General features: G+C 37.0%; 1 protein-coding gene across 6 annotated transcripts in view; it reads left to right on the forward strand.

The window, feature by feature from the left end:
• RAP1GDS1 (RAP1, GTP-GDP dissociation stimulator 1) overlaps positions 1–11,150 on the forward strand; it is a 202,532-nt gene that overhangs the window by 165,486 nt on the left and 25,896 nt on the right. For all 6 annotated transcript variants that reach the window (XM_006893072.1, XM_006893075.1, XM_006893077.1 and 3 more), the window contains 2 exons: positions 4,925–5,051; positions 9,062–9,190. In XM_006893072.1, coding sequence (XP_006893134.1) covers positions 4,925–5,051; positions 9,062–9,190 — 256 coding nt within the window. The remainder of the gene's footprint in view (positions 1–4,924; positions 5,052–9,061; positions 9,191–11,150) is intronic.

Genomic DNA, 11,150 nt, shown 5'->3' on the forward strand with positions numbered 1-11,150 from the left:
GAGAAAATTCTTCCCTTTTTATTCTCCCAATTCCAGCTCTGCACATTCCATTATATTACTTTGTTTTGTCTTCCCAAACTGCCCTTTGCAATCTTCGCTATAAATTGCATCTCATTATCAAGAAAACATAGATTCTTACCCCTGGACCTATAGGTACCATCATAGTGGATGCAAAGAGATTTCAACTGTCACCAGCTTCATCTTGCTTGGATCTACTATCAACATCCTTGGTACCAGCAGTCCAAGTAAGGAGACACTTTGCACTGGTAAAATCTGCAATTAGGAACCTCTCCAAATTATTGGGGAGTAATAATGTCATTGAGGACTAAAGTGTGTCTGATTCAGGCCATGGTCTCTCCGTTCCCTTCCTATGTATCTGAGAGCTGAACAGTGAGTAAGAATGACAGAAGAAGAATTGATGCCTATATGATATGTAGTGTTGGAGAAGAGCGCTGAACATCCCAAGAAAAAAAAAATTGATGTGTCTTACAGAGGGTGCAGTTGAAGTGTTCTTTGGAGGCAAGAGTGATAAGGCTTTGCCTCACATACTATGAGTATATTACCAAGAGGGCCTATTCCTTGGAGAAGGACACGATGCTGGAAAGGGTAAGAGGGTCGGTGAAGAAGAGGAAGACCCTCAAACAGGTTTGTTGACACAGTGACTGCTGCAGTGAGTTCTTGTGTGTCAGGAAGTGTCAAGATGGCACAGGATAGAACAAGGTTAGATCTTTTATTCATCGGGTCACTGTGAGTTGTACTTGATGACACCTTACAACAACAACAACAACAACATGATCTATACTAGCAAAGACAAATTGAAGAGGAATGATGTCTGATTAACCTAAAAGAACATATTCATACATAAAGGATTGTTGTGTACAAATTTTCATCAGTCACTCACTGCTCATCCTTCCGCTGTAGTGAAAGTGAATCAAAATTGAAGATGAATTGGTACTCCAGGAACTTTTACTAAATGATAGCGTAGATATATGAATATGAACCTCTTATTTTAGTAGATAATCTTTTTTGTGTTTTCTCCTGCTATCTTTATGAATATTATATCCGTTTCAAACAAACAGTAAGCAGTATATTTAGAAGCTTTTCTTTTGAAAAATCTTTGAGACTCTACTACTTTTTAGAAGAGATTGATAGGATTCATCAGATACTAAAGCCCAGCTAGTCTAAAAATTGGTACTTAGGTTCCATTGCAAACATATTTTCTGTAGTTTTCTTTTAAATGTACATAAGATGATCATTATTCTTGTTGCTGTGTGCTGCCGAGTCACTTGTAACTCATATCAACTCTATGCACAGTAGCTCTGAACCCTCTCCTATATTGAGCCAATCACACTGTCTCTGGGACTCCTTCTACCATTACAACAGTTGCTGGGTCATTTCATCTCCTCCTGGGTCTTATTCTCTTGCACTGTCCCTCTATCCTTGCAAGTATGATGTCCTTCTCCAAGGACTGGTCCCTCCTGGCAACATACCTTTAGTATATGAGACAGAGCTTCAAAATCTTTGCCTCCAAGGAGCAACTTACTCTCTCCAGGACAAACCTGTTAGTTCTCTTGGCAGTCCATGGTATATTCAATACTCTTCTCCAGCACCGCAACTCAAAGACATCAATTCTTTTGTCATCCTTAGTAATTATACAACTCTCTGATTCATAGCAAGCAATTGCAAAGACCATGGCCTGGATCAGCTGCACTTTATAGTCTCCAGACTGCCATTGTTGCTCTTTAGCACTATGGAGAGGTCCCTGACAGCATGTTTTCCTAATGCATGTCTTTTGATTTTCTAATGCTTTGTCTTTTGATTTTCTGACTACTTGTGCCAAGAGTATTGATTGTAGAGCCCAGCAAGCTTAAATTGTTAACAATCTCAATTTCTTCTCCCATTCATCATGGTGCTACCAATTAGCCTAATGGTGAGAATATTTTTTTTCTTGATGTTGAGTTTAAATCCATAGTGAAGCCTTCAGTCCTTGACCTTTTGCAGCAAGTGCTTCAGGTCCTTTTCACTTTGGGCAAACACGATTGTGTCATCTGCATAACAAGTTGTTGATGAGCCTTCCTCCATTACTGATGCCACATTCCTTCTCATAAAGTCCAACTTATTAAAAAATTTTAGCAAGCTAATTATTTTAACATCCATTAATTGGACTACAAATGTATAAAATGTGAATCATGAACAATTAGAAGTTGTCACAGTGAAATGATATGCTAGACAATAGGTATCCTAGGCATTAGTGAGTTCAAATAGAGTGGTGCTCATAACTTTGAATCAATTGTAAGATATACTGTATCAGGAATGATAAGTTAAAGAAGAATGATGCCACATTCATTATCCAAATTAACATTTCAAAATTTATTCTAAAGTACAGTATTATCAGTGGAGATTGATAACTTTTTACAAAGATTATGTTCAGATTTACATACGATCCACCAATGCCAAAAATATTGAAATGGGAGATTTTTACATAGTTCTGAAGGCTGAACTTGATCAAACCATTGTTCAGGATATATTGATAATTCTAATGATTATAATACAAAGTTTAGAAACAAAGAGAAAGAATAGTTAGAAAATATGGACTTAGTGATAAAATTGGTACCAGAGGTCACGTGATAGAAATTTGAAAGACTTTTCCTTAGAAATATCTTTTTTATTCCCAAAAAAAGCCTCAATTTTCAGTACAGAAGGATTCAATAAGCAAGATGTTGAATGACATGGGAAGTATCAAAATAAGATGAAAGGAGTACACGGAATCTTTTTACCAAAAAGAATTAGTCAGTGTTCATCCTTTTCAAGAGATAGCATATGACCAAGAACTGACAGTATTAAAAGAAGATGTACAAGCTGAAACCTATTTGCAGAAACCTAACTTCTGATATTGACAAAATGCCACATAAGATTCTTCAACATCTGAATGTAATACTGGAACTGCTTACTCATCTGTGCAAAGTGCCTGGCTAACCAACCAGAAGAGATCTGTATTTGTGCCCATTAAAAAAAAAAAAAAAAGATGATCCAGTAAAATGGAGAAATTATCAAACTATATCATTAATAATATATACAAGTGAAATCTTAAAAAAAAAGGTTGTAGCTATAAATCGACAGCATTGAGACAAGGACATAACTGTGGGCTATCATTGTTAATGATTGGTGGATTTTGGCTGAAAGCAGAGGGTACCAGAAAGATGTATTTTCTTGACTGTTTGCAAAAGCATTTCACTGTGTGGATGACAACAAATTACAAACATGGCCAAGAACAGGAATTGCCAAATACTTCATTTTACTCTTACAGAACATGTACATTGACTTTAGAGGCATTCATTTGAACAGAGCAAGGAAATTCTTCTATGTGATTTAAAATCGGAAATAAAGTATTTATCAGGTTGTTTGCTGACAGATGATTCAAGAAGCTGGATGATTTGGAGGGAGGGGGAGCCACATAGCATAGTCTCGGGATTGGAGAAAGATTTATTAGCAACCTATAGTTTGCAGATGACACAGCCTTGTTTCTTGAAAGTGAGAGAATTTAAAGCACTTGTTTATAAACAGCGCAGACTACAGCCTTTGGTATGGATTACAACTCAATAAGTAAATGGAGAAAATATTGATGTTTCAAGGATTTCACTTGGATCCTCAGCCATACAGAGGCAGTCATGAAATCAAATGATGCATTGCATTGGGCAAATCTTCTGCAAATAGTTCTTCAAATTATTAGGAAACAGAGATAACATCTTAAGGACTAATGTGCATCTGACTGAACCTATGTTATTTTCAGTCTCCTCATGTGCATTAGAAATCTGGGCAATGAATAAGAGAAACTTGAAGAATTCTTACTTGAATTGTGTTTCCAGAGAATATTAATTATACCATGGGCAACCAAATCAATGAAAAATTCTATCTTGGGAGAAGCACCGCAATACTCCTTAGAAGTAAAATTGATGAGATTTTTATCTCACATACTTTGGACATGTTATCCAGACCAGTCCCCGAAGAAGAATAACATGCTTGGTAAAGTTAGAGGTCAGCAAAAAATAGATCCTCAACAGGATAAATTGATCCAATGAATGAATGAGTGGGCGCAAACACAGCAGTGATTGTGAAAATGGCATCAGACCTGGCGGTATTTCATTTTGTGGTACCTAGGGTCAGTCAGCTCAGTGATAAGAATAAGAATATAACAGTAACCTTTTAACTCTGACAGAGATACATATGTATGTTGTTTCATTCTTATGACTAAAAACAGGCATTATAGAGAAACTGCTTCATCTGGTTAAAGCCAGTGTTGGTGCTGGGATTTATCATATCTGGTGGCACTTTCTACCTTTTCTATGATAAAGATTCTCAAACTCTAGGCTCCATCCTCCATGGAGGTAGACTGAATTTTTATTTAAGTTCTACTCAAGTCTTTGGTGTATGTGTAATCCAGTTCTGTTCATCAGGTCCAACCAAGGAGTGAAAGATACTAAAGCAAACAAATAAGAAGACAAAACAAACATTACTTTAGCCATAGCATTTGGAGAATGCCATAGTAGGACTGATAGTAAAAAAAAAAAAAAAAAAAATTAAGAAGGACTCTTTATTTTGTTTTATTGATCTGTGGCAAGCCAACATTTGGGCAATGGCAATTGTCTTCAGCTTTGTAGCTTCTGAAACTCTATTCTTTGCACAGATAGGAACTGCAATGGTTTTTACCACTTAGACAATTTAAATTGTCATCTTTTGATGAATTTTTTTCAAGCTAAAAGCTTTTTCCTTTTTATCTATGAAGGAAAAAACATTGATGTTTAAATATACTGGTTCCAACAGGACACTGTCAGAAAACCACTCAACAATAAATCGACTCACTGTAATGCCATCTCTTTATGTTTAAAATTTAAGTTCATAATTCTGTGCTATTTATTTATTGTAGGATGTAATTAAAACCATTGTCCAGAGTGGTGGCATCAAGCATCTAGTTACCATGGCAACTAGTGAACATGTAATAATGCAGAATGAAGCCCTTGTTGCTTTGGCACTAATAGCCGCTTTAGAATTGGGTAAGTACCCCAATAACAAACTTATTGTCTCCTATTTTTTGTCCCAGTGAAAAACACAGAAATGGAATAGAAGTCAGACGGAACTTAATTGGAAGCGTTTCGCCAGTGTTACCTTCTCCTTTGTCTGAATATTTGGAAAAATCTTACACTGTAGTTGTTAACACCCCTCTTTTCTTTTTGGTTGTGCTTTTGGCAGCATTTTTAGGGCACTGCTTTAAGGTTGAACTTTCAGATTGTAGCCAGTTTAAGACTACAATGATGATACAGAAAACATTTTCCGTAGGCTTCATGGAGATAATAAACCATATTTAGACTTACGTAACAAGTCCAGCAATCTGTTTATCTTCTAGTGACTCAGCCCCTTTCTTCCATCTCTGTTCTCTCTACTGCTGGTTCTCTCCACTCCTGCTTCTCTCTTCTCCCTCTCCTTATTGCCATGGCGTAGCCTTGCATTCACACTAAATTCTCAGCATCTATTACTCTGTTATGTGTTTAGCACTCAGAACTTCCCCAAAGCAGAACCTACTTTATTTGATTAGTTTCTGTTTAACACAAAACTTTCCTGTTGGTTTAAATACTTCTTGAGACACTAGCTCATAAGCATTAAGCCTATAGATAGCAACCTTTTGCTCAGAAACACTCTCTGAAGCAGATGGATAAGACCTAATGCCTGTTTACACAGAGAAGGACTGTAGACTTAGTATGGGCTGTACCCTCTTCAGTTCTGTCTATTTCAAAATAGTGTCACTGATTACTTCTTAATTCTCACTAATAGTTTATGTCCATAATTCTCAAACAAGGAGATCCATCCTAAGAAGGAAAAACAGATGATAAATATAATACACTTGGTGGCCTGGGGGGTAAGGAGTTGTGCTGCCAGTTCAAAGGCAAGTGGTTCAAATCTACTAACTGTTCCAAGGAAGAAGGATGGATGGATGGATGGATGGATGGATGGATGGATGGATGGATGGATGGATGGAGTCCTTCTGTGAGATCTACAGCCTCTGAAAACCCACTGAGGATCAGTTATAAGTTAATTTTAACTCAGTAGCAGTTGTGTTTTGAGTTTAATTTTCTAGTGTCAGCTTTACTCTTATTCGTGCCATGAAAGATTTGAATTTTTATCTTCTTAAAGAGTTTTAAATATTCTTAGTAATACTCTAAGGATTTAAAATTTCAGGAGGGTAACAAGAGTCTTAATCCTACTAGTTCCCTGTTAGTGGGTAAACATCCACTTGGTGAATTCTATTCACAATGATAGGAAGAGCCAACATCAAAGGATCAAAAAAGAGATGTCACTATGAATTTTTGGCCACCACAAGCCAGTTATCCCTGTGGTAATTTACTTGGAATTTAAAAGTAAAATTTACCTTTGCCTTATTAAAGGTAAATTAGAAGACTTCATTGGCATTTTAGTGACTGATGTTGGGGTTAAAGATTCTTTGGTGGACTTGGTATATTCATTAAGTGATTAATTCTAATCCCAGCCTAGAATATTGTTACAGTCTCCCACCTGTCTTGGGTATATCATATAAGTCAATCCTGAAATCCACACACCTTTAAGAAGTGTATGAAAGTGTGGGACTAAGTACAGTCATTTAATATCAGACAAGGATACTGGCCTGATTTTAAATGGCTTAAGATGATGGATCAATTTCAGATTATTCCCTAGTTCTAAGTCAGAGGAGAATCTAGTTTTGTGCTCTCCAAACTACAGTCTTCTAAATAAACTTTATCAGCTGTCAAATAGCTGATCATTTTTCTGGATCACTTTACCAAGCAACTATATAAAGAACTATATAAAACAACAGTGCATCGTTTTCTTAATATACATCATACTTTGAAAGCTGTGTTTTTCCAACTTTGTGTTCTGACTGTTATAAAAATAAAATAGTTGGGGGTGGGGTGGGGAGAAAAGTGCAAGAATGAATGGAATTCCAAAATCTCTGTAGATGTTCATTGAAATTAAAAAAATAAAAGAAAAAAAATTATAAAGAGTCCTTGTCTTTTAATTGTAAATAGGAATATTGTTGTTGTTATTGTTGTTGTTGTGTACCGTAGAGTCGGAACTGAACCATACCTGACCCTCCAGTGGGTTTTCAGAGGTAGTTAATTGCACAGGAAGAGAGTACCCATCCTTCTCCTGTGGAGCCGCTGGTGGACTCGAACCATGTGCCTTCAAGATTGTAGCACAGCTTCTTGCCACCCTTTTGTATTTTGCCAAATTTCTCCAAACTGAACCTTTTTTGAAAACTGTAGTGTATATATCACAGACAGAATATGAACATTGGTATAGTCCACCTATCAATCTTATTTTCATTACCCCACTTTTACTTGTTCCTCATTTGTCTATGTAATTTACATAGAGTGTTATGACCTGTGTTGGTTCACAGATCTGCCACCACAATTCGAGCTCCACCAAGATCCCCTGTGTACCTCTTTCATAACTAAACCAATCTTCTCTTCACCCTCTTTCCTCACAGATCCCTAACCTCTATCTGTTTTTCATTACTACTCTTTTGTTCTTTGGTTGAGTCATACTCAATGGCACCTAACAACGAAGACAGTCATTTGTTGAAAATGTTGTTTGCAAATATTTTCTTCCAGTCTAAAGATTGGCTTGCATCCTTTTCAATTTGTACTTTTGTTGTTGATGGGTGCTATTGGGTAGATTCTGACTCACAGTGACTCTCAAAAGCAAAGTAGAGTCATTAACCATTTTGCAAGCTTTTTACATGATATTTAATAGAGTAAATTTTAATTTGCATAAGTCTCAATTTATTATTCTTTCCTTTTGTCAGTTGTGATTTTCATGTCAAATCGAAAAACTCTGATTTTTCGTGTTAAACCTAAAAGTCTAAAAACTCTTAAGTCCTGAAGAAGAGTTCTTATGACTCAGTAGTTAAAGCTCTTGGCTGCTAACAAAAAGCCAGTGATCCAGACCTTCCAGTGACTTTATGTGGGAATAACAGAGCAGGGTATTACGATAGAGACCACAGCCCTAGAAACCCTTGAGGCAGTCTACTCCTGTAGGGTTTGAACCAGTCTAGCAGCTGTGGGTTTATGGCTGTGTTCCCTTTCAAGTTAGTTTTTGTTTGAGGTATGGGGTTTATGCCAAGGCCTTCTGTAGCTCTGCTGACATACATTGGCCAAGAACGGTCCATATCTCTTACAGAAAAGGTGAGAATTCTACCACTAGCCATCATTACTCCAAAAGCTTTAATATAGGGTAGTGTAATCCCTCCTACTTTATTGTTACTTGTCAAGATTTTTTTTACTTATTTTAGGACTTAAGCCTTTTCATATACATTTTAAAATGTTCTTATATATGTTTTTATATATACATACACACACACTAGGATTTTTATCAGAATTATGTTAAGGGTCTTTATCTTTTAAAGATACATTCTGAAGTATATATGGATGAACTGGTCTAATGTTCGAATTTGCTTCGACTGATTATTTGGGATAGATGAGGATGAGTGGCTAAGAGTAGAGATGGATGAAGGATGGTTGGCCATGATTATTCTTGAAGATGTTGATAGATACATAGGATATCATTTATAGCATCTTTTTACTTTTCTGCCTTGTATTGAAAGGAATGTTATATCATTAAATATTAAACCCAAATTCCTCAACTGCCTGCTAAAGTCTAGCTCTCCTCTTTTCACAAGATCTAAATGTAACACATGTATCCTTGTTTTAATGCCTTTTTGGAATTTTTCAGTTGGTCATTTTTTAGAAAGATAATGCTCTCTAGCTCTCTTGTACTGGGTGAGGTGCTCTGGTGGCGTTGTCCATAAGGCGTTATTGCGCTGTAAGCCAAAGGCAGCACCTCTCTGAAGGATTTCCCCACCAGTGCCTCCTCTGCAGAAGGATAGGCATTCTCTCCTGATGCAGTGTACAGGCTCTGGAAAAGCACTAAAGGGTCATCAACAAGTCAGCTCTGAGTCAATGACAGTCCGTTGAGTTATAATTTACATGTCTTCCTTGTTCTCTCCATATGCCAGGTACTGCTGAAAAAGATCTAGAAAGTGCTAAACTTGTACAGATTTTACACAGACTTCTAGCAGATGAGAGAAGTGCTCCTGAAATCAAATATAATTCCATGGTCCTGATCTGTGCTCTCATGGGCTCTGGTAAGTATTTATTTTGTTACTTGTTGTTCATCAGCATGTGGTTAACATTAAATATAAAACGTATAAGAACAGGATGAAGTTTGTAAAAGCCAGAACTTAACAATGGTCCCAGAAGTTTTCCGCCTTTGACAGGGTTCAGTCTTAGCTCTCTAATAGTGGAAAATATCTATGTTTTCCTCATCTCAGAGATTTTTCAGCATATACAAGTTGTAGCTTTTGCATGCAGGTTTTGCTATATGTAGCAAATGGTGGCTTTAAGTTTTGAATGCATTAGGAAAAAAAAATTATATTTTCACTGTAAAAGTACTTTTATAGTGAAAATATTCCCAAAGATTCTTATTATTGTGGACAGATTCATTTGTTCTCTTACCAGTCCATGATATATTTTTTTTTTACCAACACTGCAGTTCAGAGGCATTAGTTCTTCATTGTACAACTATCACATGTTTCTGAATCATTTGGAAAATACCATGCCTTAGGTCATATGTATATAACATCACAGTCTACTGGTGGTGTTGTTTTGCCAATTCAAGTGAAGTACACAAATCTTACTCTATTTAACTTCCTTGCCTTATTTGTAATGTGTCTTAAATTTTTGTCCTGTATGCATTTAGTCTTCCAGTTTTCGTTCTACCACTGCATTTGTCAACTTTCTGTAGGGTTTCCAGGCATTTGACTGTGTGGATCTTTCTAAATTATGGCTAATATCGAGAAGAATATGAATCCCAGAGTATGTGAAACCTACATCTAGACCAAGAGGCTGTTCTGTGAACAGAGCAAGGGAATGCTATGTGGTTTAAAACTCAGAAGGCTGTGCATCAGGGTTGCATTCTGTCTCCATACCTATTTAATTTGTATACTGAACAAATTAATCAATAAGCTTGATACTATGAAAAGGAATATAGCATCAAGATTGAAGGAAGACTTGTCAAGAACCTGCAGATGATACAACCTTGCTTTCTGAAAGTGAGGAGGACTTGAAGCACTTCTTACAGAAGATCAAGAAATATAGCCTTCAAATATAGCCTTCATTATGGATTGCATCTCAAAATCAAGAAAACAAAATTCTATACCACTTCACTTGCAACTCATATTGACCCCATGCACAACAGCCCTGAAACCTGCTCTATCCTGTGCCAACTTGACTGTCTCTGTAAAACCTACCTCATTACCCTAGTCACTGTGTGAATCCATCTCATCAGTGGGCTTCCTCTCTTTCTCTGTCTCTCCACCCTTCCAAGTATGTCCCTCTCCAAGGACTGGTCCCTCCTTGCAACATGGCCAAAGTGTGTCAGTTGAGGCTTCAGAATCCTTGCCTTCAAGGATCAGCCTGGCTTCACCCTTTTCCAGAACAAACCTCTTTGTTCTCCTGGCAGTCCATGGTATAGTCCACATTCTTCTCCAGCACCACAGTTCAAAGGCATCAATTCTTTAGCATCCCTAGTCATTGTCCAGCTTTCTGATGCATAGTAAGTGATTGCAAAGATTACGGTCTAGATCAGACACACCTTAGTCTCCATACTGATGTCGTTGCTTTTCAATACTCTAGAGAGGTCTCTGGCAGACAGCTCATTGCAATTCATCTTTTTATTTCCTGGTTAATGATACCAAGAGTGTTGATGAGCCAAGCAAACTAAAGCTGCCAATGATCTCAATCTCTTTACCATCTATCATAGTGCTACCAGTCAGACCCTTGGTGAGAATCTTTGTTTTCTTGGCATTGAGCTTCAATCCATATTTTTGTTTTGTTTTGTTTTTTGGGGATTTTTCTGACATCTTTACTCTTTGTCCAACTTTCAGATACAGATGAAATAATTGAGAATACCATAGCTTGAATCAGGCATACCTTAGTTGTTTGGAGAGTTTCAATCCATATTGAAGGCTGCAGTCCTTGACTTTCTGCAGCAAGCACTTCAGGTCCTCCTCAGTTTCAGCAAGCAGGGTTGTGTCATCTGCATAA

Source organism: Elephantulus edwardii, unplaced genomic scaffold (assembly GCF_000299155.1).
Source record: "Elephantulus edwardii isolate Elephantulus edwardi_28Jun2011 unplaced genomic scaffold, EleEdw1.0 scaffold00122, whole genome shotgun sequence".
Taxonomy (NCBI): Eukaryota; Metazoa; Chordata; class Mammalia; order Macroscelidea; family Macroscelididae; genus Elephantulus; species Elephantulus edwardii.